The 16,036-nt window shown below is 37.8% G+C and overlaps 1 protein-coding gene across 7 annotated transcripts in view; it reads left to right on the top strand.

Moving 5' to 3' along the window:
• Nucleotides 1–16,036, top strand: part of spata5 (spermatogenesis associated 5) — a 66,172-nt gene that overhangs the window by 19,114 nt on the left and 31,022 nt on the right. For all 7 annotated transcript variants that reach the window (XM_027171714.2, XM_047800685.1, XM_027171715.2 and 4 more), the window contains one exon: nt 2,387–2,513. In XM_027171714.2, coding sequence (XP_027027515.2) covers nt 2,387–2,513 — 127 coding nt within the window. The remainder of the gene's footprint in view (nt 1–2,386; nt 2,514–16,036) is intronic.

Below are 16,036 nucleotides of genomic sequence, written 5' to 3' on the forward strand. Positions count from 1 at the left end.
TTTCAGATCTAAACTTGTAATACAGTTTGAACCAGTTTTAGACCTAGATTTGTTATATATGATAAACCAGTTACAGATTTAAACTCTTTATTCACATTGGACCAGATTCAGATCCAAACACTTTATACACAGTAAACCAGATCTAAATTCATTAAAAACAATAAAACCAGTTTCAGGTCTAAATTCGATATCAACCTCTTAATTCATGATAAATCAGGTTTAAATTTAAACTATATGATATAAACCAGTTTCAGATTTAAACATGTTATATCATAAACTGATCTTTTATATAACAGATTACACACAATACACAGTGATAAAATGGATAAAAAGTTCATTTTACTTCTAAACTTGCTATAAAAAGTGAACCAGTTTCAGATCTAAACTTCTTTTACACAATAAACCAGTTTTAGATCTGTACTTGTTATAAACAAACCAGATTCAACATCATTATATTGTTCTACACAGAAAAGTTTTAAATATAACTGAGTTTCTGATATCAGCACAATGAACTCCTGTGTTAAAAAAAAAAACACAAATAATCTAACTAACAAACAAAAAAAGTTTAAAATGTAAACCACCTGTACATAATAAACCACATTGATTCTGAATGTTAGTATTTTGTTTTTCATTTAGATTTGGAATCAAATTAAAAAATGGAGGCCTGATTAAAATATTCAGCATGCTGATTATTGTAAAGATGTTTACTATGTTTAACACACACGCACGCACACACACACACAAACACACACAGGAACATCTGTGCACTAAAGACGTACACACAAGCACGTCTTTGTATCCGTGGAGACAGATGGAAGAGAGAATGGAATGGGGCATACTTCCTGTCGTGTGTGTGTGTGTGTGTGTGTGTGTGTGTGTGTGTGTGTGTGTGTGTGTGTGTGTGTGTGAAGGACAGAGAAAGTGAGTTTTTCTTCATCTTTATCGTCCTGTATTATATCTTCTACTAGATATATCTTCTATCTAATGTTCTGAATATGTTAGTGTGCTTCTTTTCAAGTGTACTTGATTCTAGTACCACTAGCAGGCTTCATACATGCAACTGAATAAACATGTATTAATAACGTAGGTCATTTTTTAAAATAGGGACATCTCATTTAAGTGTACTTTATTCCAGTGCACATTAGTATGCTGTTCCATAGTCTAATACTAACCAGAATATAATCGACTGCACTTGTTTTCAAGTGTACTTGATTTTTCTGTGCTTTTGTGGTAACCTTTCTGTAAGAAAGATCTGACCTGTATGACACGACAGAGCTCTTTTTTAGAACATTTTCAACATGTTAGGGCCCTTATTTTAAAAGTGTGTTTCATTTAGTTTATTTTAAAAGTGTGTTTTTAGACCACCCTTTTTGATTCATGTTTAAGTGCACTTTAAAACAGGGCACTGTATACCACAATTAAAACTATGAGAGTGTGTGTGTCTCTGGGTAGGGGATTGAGTGAGTGAGTCTGTGTGTGTGTGTCTGTTCTGTGTTTGTGTGTGTGTGTGTGTGTGTGTGTGTGTTTCCTGTCAGCACTCTGATACTGTAGCCACTTTATTAATTAAAGCAGTGACTGAGCCAGAACTAATAAACACACATTTTATAGCTTCACTTGAATTAGCTTTTCCACACACACACACACACACACACACACACACACACACACACACACACACACACACACACACACACACAGACACACACAGACACACACACACAGTTTGCTGTGTCAGCCTTCATTCTGTGAATTGAGTCAGATTAAGAGATTGATGCATTTGTCTATATTTTACACACACACACACACACACACATTTTTTAAGCTTTATAAAAGGTTCTGATTTTGCTTCCCTTCCTTCTCTTCAGTGTTCAGTGACTTTTGCAAGATCATGTGTCACGTATAGTTGTAGTAAAGATACATACTGTGGTATTTAGGCTAATAATGAATGAGTGCATTCCTATAAACCCGTAAGTTGCCTTGCAGTCAGAACCACTGTCTGAACGTCTGACCAGTTAGAATAGAGGATTAAACAATGATGCGGTTAGAATGTTGGCTTCATTCCTCTGTGGTTGGGGGTTTGAATTCTGCCTCCGCCCCATGTACATGGAGTCTCTCTATTCTTCAGGGGTTTCCTTTGGGTTCTCTGGTTTCCTCCACCAGTCCAAAGTCAAATGTCGAATTTGTTGGGATCTCTGAATTGACTGTAGTGTGTGTAACCACGTCCAGGGTGTCCCCTACTTAATGACCAGGGTCTCCTGGGAGAGACTCCAGGTTTCCTGTGAGGAAAATTGCTACAGAAATTGGATGGATGGGTGGGTGGATAGACAATTTATCATTTTTGTGTGTGTAGTGATTTACGCTTTTGTTTTCCACGTGCGTGTTTTAGCTCGTCCCGCTCCACTGGAGTGGCCGATCGGGTGTTGGCGCAGTTGCTAACCGAGATGGATGGCATCGAGCAACTCAAAGACGTTACAGTTCTTGCTGCCACCAACAGACCAGACATGATCGATAAGGTAGAACCTCTTCTGTTCCAGTGCATGTCATTGTAGTGTGCTTCATGCTTTTGGGCCCTAAATGTATTATTATGTTATAAAAAAAAAAAAATTCAAGAGTAAATCCTCTTAGGGCTTTTTGAGCCACATGCACCAAAATCGGATATGTCAAAGTTTGTTGCTATTATGTTTCTAAGCAATCGAGGTCTCAAATTGGACTTTTTTACCACTGACACCCATTATAAGAGGTTTATGTGGGATGTGGTAGCTCAGTGGTTAAGGTGATGGTTTACTGATCGGAAGGTCATGGGTTCGAACCCCAGGTCCATCAAGCTGCCACTGCTGGGCCCCTGAGCAAGGCCCTTAATGCTCAGTTGTAAGTCACTCTGGGTAAGGGTGTCTGCTAAATGCTGTAAATGTTTCTAACATTTTAGAGGTTTATAACTCAGCAAACTTTCTAGTTATCTTCACCAATCTTCACATGTTAGTATCCACTTGCCTCCAAAAGTATTGGCACCCTAGCATACCGGCCTTTGGGTATACTTGCTCCGACAAGCCAACATCAAAGTTTGTCACGACGAACTTAAGAAATCTAGCTATTATTTATTAGTTATTATATTTTTAAAACAAACTACATTTTATTTGAAATTTTGCCTTTTTTTTTGTTTGTTTTAGTGCATATTTAGCTGTTGCGTAATGTGTGTACATCCTTCTAGTGCATTAGTCCCTAGTTTTTAAGTATACTACTTAATTTTAATGTGTCCCATTCTGTTACACATTACATACATTTTGATGCACTAAAATAAAGTCTACTTAAAAATCTAGGGAGCTACTTTTTACTTACTGGATAAACTTTTCAATTTGGTTTAGAAGAGTACTTCATTCTAGTGCAATACACTATATACACAATATAATGTATAATTCGTAGTGTACATTACAAAATAGTCACTTATTGACCGACAGGATCGATGAAGGTAATTCTTTTTAGGTGATGTGTTTTTCATGTCAGTTTGTCTGCTTTTGTGTGTGTGTGTGTGTGTGTGTGTGTGTGTGTGTGTATGGTTGATTGACGTGCCCCTCCTCTTGACCCCTCGAGCACTTCCTCTTGTCCATGTGGTTTTTGGAGCCATGCTGTGCGTCTGTTACAGCTGTCAGTTTCCTTTTTTAAACACCCCCCCCCCCCCAAAAAAAAAAAAAAAAAAAGTTCTTTTGAATTTCAATGTAATTCATTTGGAAAGGAATCGATTTGAATGTGCAAATGAGCCTGTGATGTCACAGGTGAGAATTTTTTTTAAAAGTGTAGCCTATAGCTGCGTCCCATAGGACACACTACACACTGTGCACTTACAGTTTGCACTCTGTACTCTACCGCCTAGACATCTCTTAGATGTCTTTTCCACAGGAGTGTTGTTGGTCATCTTAAAATTTTTCTCATCCAGCATGAACACCTGGTAGCCCCACCCCTTTTGTGCTATGTAAACATAGCTGTGAGCGTTAAGTACATGAAGTATCCCACATTCGATTGAGTCTGTGGATCATCTGGGCGCTTGAAATGCACTTCGACTGGTTGGAAATTTCAGAGTTAAAACACAACTCTCTCTCACACACACACACACACACACACACACACACACACACACACACAGCATGCCCCTGAAAACCACACGAGCAGCAGGAAGTGCTTGGGGGTCGAGAAAAGGAGTGCGTCAATCAAGTGGAACACTGATGTGGCAGGCTACTTGTGTCTGTTTATTTGATCAGTGTTGAAAGAGAGTGAATGATTAGAGAGACAGCGAGAGAGAGACAGAGAGAGAGAGAGAGAGACAGAGAGAGAGAGGCAGGAAAAGCCAACCAGATAGATAGATGGGTAGAAGGATAAATAAATAAATAAAAAGATAGATAGAGTAACAGTGAGACAGGGCTCTGTTGTCCATCTACTCTTAGGTGTATACAGTATGTCATGAGTTTCTGCACTGGTACTGAGAGTCTGTGTCCACACACTGTTTGTCTATCTGTTCCTCTCTCTCCTCCTCATTCTTCTTCTTTTAATTCTTTTCATACTTCACCTCCCCTTCTTCTTTTTCTTTTAAAAAAGACCCCTCCATCACTTTTATTCATTGCTGTCACATTAAATTGCATGTATATTCTTTAATACTTTTTGAGCTCACATATTAGAGGAAAGAAAGAAAGAAAAACATTATGTCCAGCAGGGGGTGCTCTGAACAGTGACCCATCAATAGAAAAAAAAATGACTTTTTCTTGTTTACCACAGTGTGTGTGTTAAATTCTTTTCCTATAATGGGTCTCTCTCTCTCTCTCTCTGCATTTTTATTGACTGGATATGATCAGCGGATATGCTCTGGTTATTTTCAAGTGTACTTCATTTAGCCGTGCACTGAGAACACGTTTACTAGCTGTAAGCGAATGGCGAGCACATTACATATTTCACTTGATTTAAGACGTGTCCCGATGCACTAAAAACACTGTACATGCTCCAAAAACACACGGTTTCAAGCTGGCAGTATTTCATTCGAAAAAAGAGTGCACACTGGGCTCTAGGACACTAATTGTACTTGTTTAACACTCACTCTTAAAAGTGACATGTTTTTCAGAACCCATGTATGTCCCTTAATGTGGTGTACTTTAATTCACTCTACTGCTCACTACGTTCTAGTGCAGTCCAATGTATATTTCAAGTGGACTTTTCTAGCTTTTCAAGAGGGCAATTTGCGACGCACAACCTTCTGTTTACAAATCACAAATATTTTTAAATACCTTCATCTCTTAGCACGTCAACAAAATAAGCTTCTCATGCTGCTCTGTGTAGTTAGCGCTCTAGCTAACTGTCGAACGTGAGGTGGAACCCAGCTTTACCTCAGTAAAACGTTTTGTTCATATGATGCGTCTCTTTTACCTCAGTCGAAAGCAACAGTCTAATTTAAAAAAACACACTGAAATAGGTTTAGCTATTTTTTTATTTAGTTTTTTTCTGCTAACTTGCTGTAATTAGACTAGAAACTATTCCAGTCGCTTATTAGCCAGGCTGCTAGTCAAGTTCTAAAGAAAATACTTCACACACTTTTTTTAAGAAATTAAATCACATGTTTCATAGAAACATGAAATTTGGCTAAGTTCTGTTTTTCCTTTTAGTGAATATTAAAAGCACAATTTACTATTTTACTATGATGATTAAAATTTTTTTATTTATTATTTTGATTTATTTGTTTGTTTATTGATTTTTATTTATTTGTTTATTATGTACTCTTTTTTTTTCATATCTTTTACCAACTCGATCCTTGAGGCCACATTCTTTTATGCAGTTTCTCACTGGACACATAACAGGGCACTTTGTTTTCGTTTCACACTAGATGTCCAGCACGTTAGGGGCCTTAATTTCAAGTGTACTGTTACTAACCTAAAACAGTCAAACACATTTGGGTCCAGTCTCTTTAAGTGGACTTTATTGTAGTGCACACTACAACCATTTAAAAGTATAATGAGGGATTTGCTTGAACTTGACAGAGTGTAGCAGCATTGTTGGTTTAAAACGTGTGTGTGTCTGTGTGTATGTGTGTGTGAGTGTTAGTTATGCAGCTTTTCCCCTGCATCTTAGCGTGTCCCCTTTTCTTTGTTATTTTCCTTGCGTGTGTGGCAGCAGTTAAAGGATTTTCGTTCTTTTCTTCTGTGTTTAATCTGAGGTTTTAATCTTTTGTGTTTCATTGCTGTGTGTGTGTGTGTGTGTTTAATCTGAGGTTTTAATCTTTTGTGTTTCGTTACCGTGTGTGTGTCTGTGTGTGTTTAATCTGAGCTTGAATAATTGTTCCCTCCAAAACTCAACGAAAAAAACTCTCCAAATGACCACCGTGGCGTCCCTGATGCAATTTAAAATTCTCCACACGTGATTACAAAGTTACACACTCTGACCCGCATGACCTTTCATGCTTCAGAACGACACGGAACAGAAGAACGATAAGGGGAAAGAATGAGAGGAGAAAAAAAGGGAGGTGGACGATATGAAAAGGTTTTTCACTAATTGCCTCTTAAGAGTCTTGAGCTGACAGGAGAAAGGAGAGAAAAAGGAGGGAGCGAGGGTTAAGAGGCAAACCATGAAATGGTGACTTAGGGGTGTGTGTGTGTGTGTGTGTGTGTGTGTGAGTGTGTGTGTGTGTGTGTGTGTGAAGGATTTTCTTTCTTTGTGAGGACCAAATGCCCCATAATGATAGGAATACATGACAAGTTCAACCTTGTGGGGATATTTGACTTGTCCTCATAAACAAAGGTGCTATTCACAGGAAGTCCAAAAGAAACTTTGTTTACCGTTCTGGGGTTAAAGTACGGGATAGCGTTAGGGTTTGTTAGGTTAAAGTGACAGTTTGTCAAACACTAAAAAGTACATGAAATACTCAGGTAGAAACTTCAGATTACAAACAAGTAATGATTTTGCATAGTAATAACTATGAGAGTTTTATATTATGTCTATCAAAGTCTCCTAAAATTGTCTCCCAGTAAGTTACAGTATGCGGATGATAACCAGTACCCTGAATTCTCTTTCACAATCTGATTCGAGTTACTAATGGTGAATTGAATAAAAATGGTTCATTTTATTGGTAAATAAAACAGTAGCTAGGGATAACTCCTGATATCGCACATTAGTTAGCATGATGATGGTTAAGCGATATCAAGCGATAGTTCTGAAGATACACGGTAGCCGAACATTGTACATAGTTACCAGATTACATCTCATTCTCGATATCATATTTGTTAAAATTGTATTTGGAATTTAGATCTAGCTGCTCGATGTAGCTTGTGAAATATATGTAGAATATAACTCTATATATGTAGAATATAAGACTATGAGAATAGAGTAGAAAGTAAAGATTATTCTGTAGAAGTGTAGCAACAAAAAGAAAAACCTCTGGAAGTAAAATCAAGAGATTGTCATTATAGTAGCTAAACATTAGCTACATAACTTGCAGCATATAGCAACATAGATAAGGTCCTTAAGGTGCTCTTGTAAGCTTGAGGTCATGACCCTTTCCAGCACCAAACTCTTTATTTGTGGGAATTTTATTACTATAATTGAAAACGGGAAAATCAAGAAAGGCGTTATAGAAAAGACGCATTCACTAAAATCAGTCCTTCAGTTTGGTGCTAAAACATTCATGAACAGCAGTTCAGATCATAACTTCAAAGGTTATTTATTGTTAAATTATTATAATGAAGTATTTTATATCTTAAGGATTTTATATCTTGAGGTGTTTTGTGATTTTTGAGGCTAAACATGATTGATTGATTTTTTTTTTTGGTTGATTTTTCAAAATTCATTCGTTTAAGAATTTTTTTGCAGACTTGACAAAATGACAATTTCTATGATAAATGACAAATTGTTAACGATACTTGTATGTTGTAACATATTGACGAAGGCTTTGGCCAAATTTTCATCTTATTATCATTTTGCAAAATTGCAAGTCTCTCCTATTATCACAGAGTTTGCATTAGATTTTTGTGTTAATACCGACTGATTTTAAAATTCAGAAACTTCACACGCACATCGAGCCATAAGCATGAATATCCCAAGGCCTTCTCAGATTGTGTGCAAGTCAAAACCACTGTATATTTTGACTTCAAGTTTTCTTTTAGTCTACGTTCCGGACCATATATGTCAACAAGGCTTGTAGTTCCAAAACACAGTTTAGTGTCCTGATAAAAAAAAAAAAAAAAAAAAAAAAATTGGATAAGCATAATATTGTGTCTGGAAAATTTACAATGCCCAAAACCTTACCCCAAAACAACACATCTTCCTCTCGAACCCTAACCAAAACTATGTTCCTGATAACAATATGATGTATGTTGAATATCGCGGTACACTGCATAAAGCGTTTCTCAACACATGCTTGCACATTTTTTTGGGGTTGAAGTTTCCAGACCAGCTGTTCCAGTTGTCAGATTTCAGCAGAGAAGCTTAAGCTCTAAAATTCATTCAGGAAAAAAAAAGGGAAAAACACATAATGTGAGTGGAACCGCAGCAGTAGTGTGTTTTGGTCCAAAAAAATCTTCCCGGAGGAGATCCATAACCCTCAGAAAGTACCAGAGGAAGAGTGCTATTTGTGCAGAACAGACATTCCACCACATTTGCTTGAGGAATGTGAATAGGTAATATGTTTGTAGTGTATTGTTACCATCTTATTACAGAAATATCGTAGAATAGTGTGTTTTTTTAAACATATATACATACCGTATATACAACCGTGGTTGAGTTCATCAGCCTGCAGGATCATGCTTTTATCTAACAAAAACTCCATTTGAAAAGAATTCCAAAGCATCCATCATTCTGTGACTGCTACAATTGTGGATTTAAACAATAATTAAATTGAAGTGCCTCAATACATGAACCGCTTGATATAGACGAGTGAAAACAGGCAGGTAGCAAATCGCATGTCCTCACATGATGCCCTGACGTGCTCACAGGACCATGGTCATGAGGGATAAACCAGGCTTAAGAGGTTGTGGCAAAACTATGTCAAATTATTCAACCATTAAACCATGTTTATATTGCGGTATCATTAACTGTAATATTAGTTACATAGTCTCTACGTCTATATTATAGAAGTGCTTAAGTAAAATGCGTGTCTGTGTCTGTGTCTGAGTGTGCACACAAAAAAAAACCCTACAAAGAAAGTTTTTGGGAAGACCTCATTAAGATGGGAATATATGCTGCTTTTGACCTTGTGGGGTTTGTGTGTAGTGTGGTGTAGTGTATTTTGTGGCCTACTTAACCGTCTTTTAAGAATTCTAACAATTACTCTGCTTGGTGTGTGTGCGTGTATGCATGCATTCACAACCCCTTTATGCACAATGGTAAAGAAGCCATCTTTACATCCTGAGGGTGTGTGTGTCTGTGTGTGTGTCTGTGTGTGTGTGTGTGTGTGTGTGTGTGTGTGTGTGTGTGTGTGTGTGTGTGTGTGTGTGTGTGTGTGTGTGTGTGTGTGTGTGTGTGTGTGAGTCCAGGGGAAGAAGGATCCCCAGGCTGGTATCAAACTTCAAGCAGAGTATTAGTGTCATATTTCTGAAAACAGTGCCTCAGAAAGCCTCCAGCTCGAGCGCATCAACAGCTAGAAGTCTGTCTCTCAGGCTCTGAGGTTCTCTGGGTTTCTCTCTGAAACAAGTTCCACTCTCAAAACACACAACACACAACTTCAAGATTTAAAACTTTTGAAATATTTTAAGAGGTAAGATGAAAAGTAGTCTGTATCTGGGAGTGTGGGATATGTGGTTTTTCATGGCCTGTTTAACTGTGTTTGCAAGGACCTGATCATTTTGAGGACTGTGTGTATGTGTATGTGTGTTTGTGTGTGTGTGTGTGTGTGTGTGTGTATGTGTGTTTGTGTGTGCACAAGCAACTCTTTAGGTCTCATTAACATGAGCCTATATAGTGGTTCAGACATTGTGGGGACTTGGGTTGTGTGTGATTCCAAAACTTCATATACTTTGTGCAGTGTGTGTGTAGTGGTGTGTATTGTGTAGTTCCGACACGGTGGAGGCATAATGAAATCTAATTGACTTTCTGACAGGATAAAAGTGTGTCTCAAAAAGTGTGAAAAAACCCTTAATAAGAAGATCCTCATTTGTGTGTTTCTGAAACACAAAATACTTTTGGTGAGGATCCGTGTGTGTGTGTGTGTGTGTGTGTGTGTGTGTGTGTGTGTGTGTGAGAGAGAGAGAGAGAGACAGATTAACAATGTGACTCTGTGTGTTTTGTATCGTAAGAATAGGATCTTATAGGATCTTTTCTGTTATGGCTGTAAATACAGCTCTTTATAAAAGATTTTCGGCCGGGGAATTTCGTACACTGAATGAAGGCTTTAAAAAAAAAAGCTCACGCCGGCGTTTTACACGCACGACGGCGTGTAGCTGCACGATTCTGCTGTGAAAGGAGGAAACGGATCCGGCGGCTCACGGAGGCGGCTGTTAAAAACACCGATATTGAACCACCTTTTCATAATCCGTATTCTGTTAGCCGCCGTCGCGTTCTTCTCTCCTCCTCCTTTTCAGCCGTTGAAAAATGGCCCGAGTAGGCTTTAGATGATACAAAAGATTAGCCAACACACACACACACCACTTCCGATGCTGGGCTTAGAGGAGGAGGAGGAGAAGGAGGAGGAGGTGGAGGGGTTGGTAAAAGGAGAGAGAGAGAGAGAGAGAGAGAGAGCAGGAAATGAAGGGCTTTTGTGAGCTGATATCTGGCAGCGTGTAGCGTCTTGCCTCCTGGCCGGACCACCGGGCCTTTGGAATGCCTTCAGCTCAGGAAATCTCTTTGCACATACAAAACACACACTTACACAAGTGCACTTTATGTGTGTGAGTTTTTCTGTGTGTGTGTGCATTTAAAACCTCTGGCAGATAATTAAGCTGAATGATCCGGAAAAAAACATAGAGCCATTTTTCTGACCAGGATTGTGGTTGAGATTATTTTCTATAAAAGGTTCAAACCCAGTCCGTGATATCAAACATCTGCTAAGCATCATTACACGCTTATCCTGTGCTGACACGATAAGAATCAGAAGAAATGTTGCATTCACTCGTACTATTGTTTTGTTTATCCGACCATAGCGTTTGACGTGAAGTGTCACGACTAGTGGAAGGAAATGAAATGATCGTAAATTTGAGTTTTAAATGTAAACCAAACCAAAAACTTGTAAACACTTGTGCACATGCAGCTGAGGACATGTGCAATGTACGGAAGATTCTGATTGGCTGTTTCTTCGATCGTCGGTTATTTTATGCAGCTGAGGACATGTGCAATGTACGGAAGATTCTGATTGGCTGTTTCTTCGATCGTCGGTTATTTTATGCAGCTGAGGACATGTGCAATGTACGGAAGATTCTGATTGGCTGTTTCTTCGATCGTCGGTTATTTTTGCGATCCGATGCTGTGAAAGTCGACAGAAGTTGCGCTATAAAAACACAAATTTCCATTTTACTTTATTGAAATGTATACAATCATTGTAAAGAGCTCTCATTTCAATAAAGAGCTAATTCTAATATTGTTTCTAAAGTAACCGCTGATTAAGATGGATGTCTCCTTAAACAGGTTAAACCCTTGTGTAATTGTTGATCTAATTTAGTGAGGTTTTTAACGAGGAGACGTTTATTTACCATTGTTGTCTCCGGTGTTGGCACATTGTAAACATCAGAGGCAAAGCCGTAACTTTTTTGACATGGGAATGTCTTTAGGATTTTGTGGTTTCTCGGTAAGAAGGCAAGCGGTGTTTGTGTTTAAAAAAGAAAAGAGTGAAGCCTGTTTTTTTTTTTTTTTTTTTTAAACAAAAAACTAAACTAATGTTGCTATTTAGTATTTGTTCTTAATTCGTCCTTTCTACTTAACTATTAGTGCAATCTTTTGTATCTAAAATAAATAAATATTTTCTTTATCGTAAATCAAAAAACTTATTTTGAATTTGAATATGGATTTGAAATTTCTTTGTTGCAAATCAACCGCAAAATACATTTTGCACTTTTGACATTTTTTTTACAAAAGACGTTTTGTAAAGATTCAATTTATTTACGAAAGCTAATTTTTGTTCTTTATTCGCCATTATTTTTCAAATTATTTCTAGTTATTTATCATTTTCTAGCATATTACATATTAATTTTATTGTTCTAACTGTTAGATTGTAATAGCTAAGTGTCTATGTCTTTTTCTTCCTATATATAGTGTGACCTATTAATTTTCATTTTAATTAATTTATTTTGAATTTGGCTAGAGATTATTTGTTCAACCACATTTTGAAAGTTAATTTAACAATAAAGGTACCACTAGGTATTGAAACTGTTGTGTATACTTTTCTGTGCAAGTTAACACACACACCAGACTAGATCATCAGTCTACACCTGGGAGGATCGCAGCAGCAGGGACTTGTGGGAGGGGCAGTTATCCCAAATAATACCCCTATTGTCTACCCCATAGCTCTGGGAACTACCCCAGACCCCCTTCCATTACCACCTCACCCTTTCCGACGACGTATTACAGGTGGATTATGGGTAAGTTTGAGGATTTGGACAGGGCCATGGAGATTCTATAACGTCCCCCCCCTGCTTGTCCTGTAAAAAAAAGTGGCACATTTCCTTAATGGGAAGCCAAATCCGAACAAACAGGGGCTTTTTTGTCACTAGTGGAAGGGTAACAGAATCCAGCCATAGTGCACTAATCTGCCCCGTCATCTCGGCCTCCGTTTCACACGGCCATTGTGGCAGGAACGAAATTGATCCTGCGTCTTCTGCCAAGGAGGGATGTATTTCTGCCTTGTAGCAGTATGATACACACCTACACAGCTTTCTAAGCCAAGAGGAGCTCAGTACGTTATTTCACATCATCCTTAGTACTTTCATGCCATAATAACACGCTTCATTATGGGACTTGCGTAATACGTTAGTGGTCAAGTCATAATAATAATAGTAATAATAATAATAATAATAATCATCATCATAATAATAAGAATAATTATGGAAGCTAGTTAACCTAGCCTTGTAGCTCATGATTGTGTTGCACCCAGAATTTTTGCCCCCAGATAAAAAAAAACCTACTGTGACAACAGCATTATCCTCCCAGAACTTTTTTTTATTCTTCTTCTTCTTTTCTCCCACTAAGATCCCTCATTGAAACTTAAAACACATTTTAGCATACATCCATAAAGTTCCCAGTTGCCTGGAGGACGTCGCTGCTACATGTGACTTAACGAATCGGATTTCTTAGAAAGAAGTGCAAGCCCAAACAGGACAGCTTGGTCGCTTCCAAGAAACGCGAGATTGAAAACGTGAAAACGGAGAAGTGCGGCTTTGTCAAGGCAAGAGATTTGAGATAAATGACGCAATATTAATGTAAATCTATCTAATGAGTCTATGGAATTCTGATCGTATTCAATTCAGTTCAATTAAATTTTATTTGGAACATTGTCTCAAAGCAGATTTACAGACCATAAGAAATATAGTACAAAACATTCAATAGTATACAAAGATTAATATTAGACATAAGTGTAAGATTAATATCAGACTTGTAATGTTTTTCTTATTTATTCCCAATGAACAAGCCTGAGGTGACTGAGCTGAGGAAAAACTCCTTTAGATTGAAGAGGAAGAAACCTTGAGAGGAACCAGACTCAAAATGGAACCTCATCCTCATTTGGGTGACTCTGGAGGTTGTGATTATAAACTGTTATAAACACCAGAGTGTGTTATTATAAATAATGTCTTTTCTATACTCAGACACAGCTATTTTTTTTATAGTAACTTAACCAAGACCTTGAACTTTAAACTTTAAAATAAAAACATTTTTCTGTTAACAACATTAATTTAGCATTTTTAGCTCAAGCTAAAATTAGAACTTTAAGGTTTATGACATAAAGACAAGTCATCATAACGGACAACTTTCCAGTTTCTCAGTAACATGACATGGTACATGTTTTGTGTATTATTAATGTGAAGAGAAAGAAAGGAAAAGATAAATGCTTCCAAACCTATATTTATAGCTGTACTTTTTAGCATAAGTGATGACAGGAAGTAAGTTGCTTAGTGGACACAACGTCCACAACATTAAATTTAAAGCTATAAACAAATCAAAACAAACCAAAAAAATAAATAAAATAATTACTTAGCTAGCCATGTTTTATTTCTTATTTAGCAACAACGACAACAAAAATCACACAGCAGCACCAGTGGAGAAATCAAGTCATGTTTATTTATAATTTACGTAATACATCGAGATTGAAATGTTCATAATTGTTCAGGTAAATTGCTTTTAAAATAACCCAACTTAATTTCGATTTAAAATGAACAATAGTGCAAGTTTTATAATAAGTAGCACTGCTTTAGAAAGAATGCTTCATAAATCTCCTGAGTGTTCTGTCAGCGATATGCTAATGCTGGCAGAGCTAACAGTAAAAGTACAACTTGTAAACAAAGAGAGATGTTAGAACGTAGAAATTGTACAGGCTATTTCTTTTGATATAGCTAGTTATAATCTGGACAAATTGAATGACTGTGTAATCCTATAAAGCCATGTAAAAATCATAGGCCTGCTTAAAAAACAAGAATTTCCCCTCATATACTGATAGTGCATAGATAGATAGATAGATAGATAGATAGATAGATGGATAGATGGATAGATGGATTAGCTTGATAACGTGGAAAAACTTTTGCTTGACTCAACTTTTGACGCTTTGGTTGATGGAAGAAGTGATTGGACAAACAAAAGATGAGTTCCATTAAAATTTCTGTGGTAAATTTTTAGCACAAAATGACAAACAAACTGATTAAGTGAAGCAAAAATGTAGCTTGGATTCATTCTCCCTCTCTCTCTCTCTGTCTCTCTTTCTCACTCTCTCTCTCTCTCTCACTCACTCACACATAGAGATGATTGTCATGTATTTTAGTATTTTGGAGGTCAGAAGGTCTTTTCCTGAAGCGGAGTGCCTGTGAGTGGGAAATAGTTCAGATATTCCCAGAGTATTTTCCTCTAGGGCTAATCTCTCATCTCTCCTTTCATCCCTAGTTCTGTCACACACACACACACACACACACACACACACACACACACACACACACAGAGTGAAATACATCACCTAAGGGAAATAAAGCAATTTTAGCTCTTTCCTTCTCTCTTGCTCTCCAACGAACCCCCATCCCCCGCCTTCTCTTGGCCTCCTCTCTGTTCTCTTTGGCGTCTCTCTTTTCCTTCCTTCCTGTCTCTCTCTCTCTCTCTCTCTCTCTCTCTCTCTCTCTCTCTCTCTCTCTCTCTCTCTCTCTCTCTGTGTTAATGGCTCCCCTGTTTGAGAGTGAGGGAGTCTGCCAGCGTTCAGTTCACACAGGGGAGATTCATTATGGCCTCTCTAACTGACACACACATGCACAGAGGTCTGTCTGTCTGTCTGTCTGTCTGTCTGTCTGTCTTTCTGTCTGATTGATTTCTCAATTTCTCTTTCTCTTGCTTCATCTTAAACACTTAAAAATGTCTCTCTTTCTATCCATCCATCATCTCTCCATCTACGTTTTTTTTTTTTCATGTTGCACCATTTAATTCCTCGCTTTAATTAATTTCAACTGCTGCTCACAAATATGCTGAATCACATACCTGTCTGTCTGACTCGTCTGTCCACAAACTGACTCCTGGCGACAAGGAAATGTGGCATTTAATGACCAGTTGCTGTGTGTGCGCGTGCGTGCACGGTGCCATGGTTGCCGAGCACAGCTTAGCGACGACCCCTGTGTGGAGCAGTGTTTACTGCTGAGTTGTGGGCGGCAGGAAGTCGCATGCATCTCTCACGACATTAGACACACACATACACACACACATAGGCACAACACACTTCTCATTACACATGGACAACTCAGTGAAATGAACCGCATGTACAGAGTGGCATGGTTTTTTTCTGGTTTTACCTAATCTCTCTCACTCACTTTGTGTGTGTGCATGTGTGTGTAGATCTGACAGAAGTACTAAAGCAGACTCTCTCTTCCTTTCTGTCTGTCTGTCTCCTCTTTTACGAGGG

This window comes from Tachysurus fulvidraco, chromosome 15, assembly GCF_022655615.1.
Source record: "Tachysurus fulvidraco isolate hzauxx_2018 chromosome 15, HZAU_PFXX_2.0, whole genome shotgun sequence".
NCBI classification, from domain to species: Eukaryota; Metazoa; Chordata; class Actinopteri; order Siluriformes; family Bagridae; genus Tachysurus; species Tachysurus fulvidraco.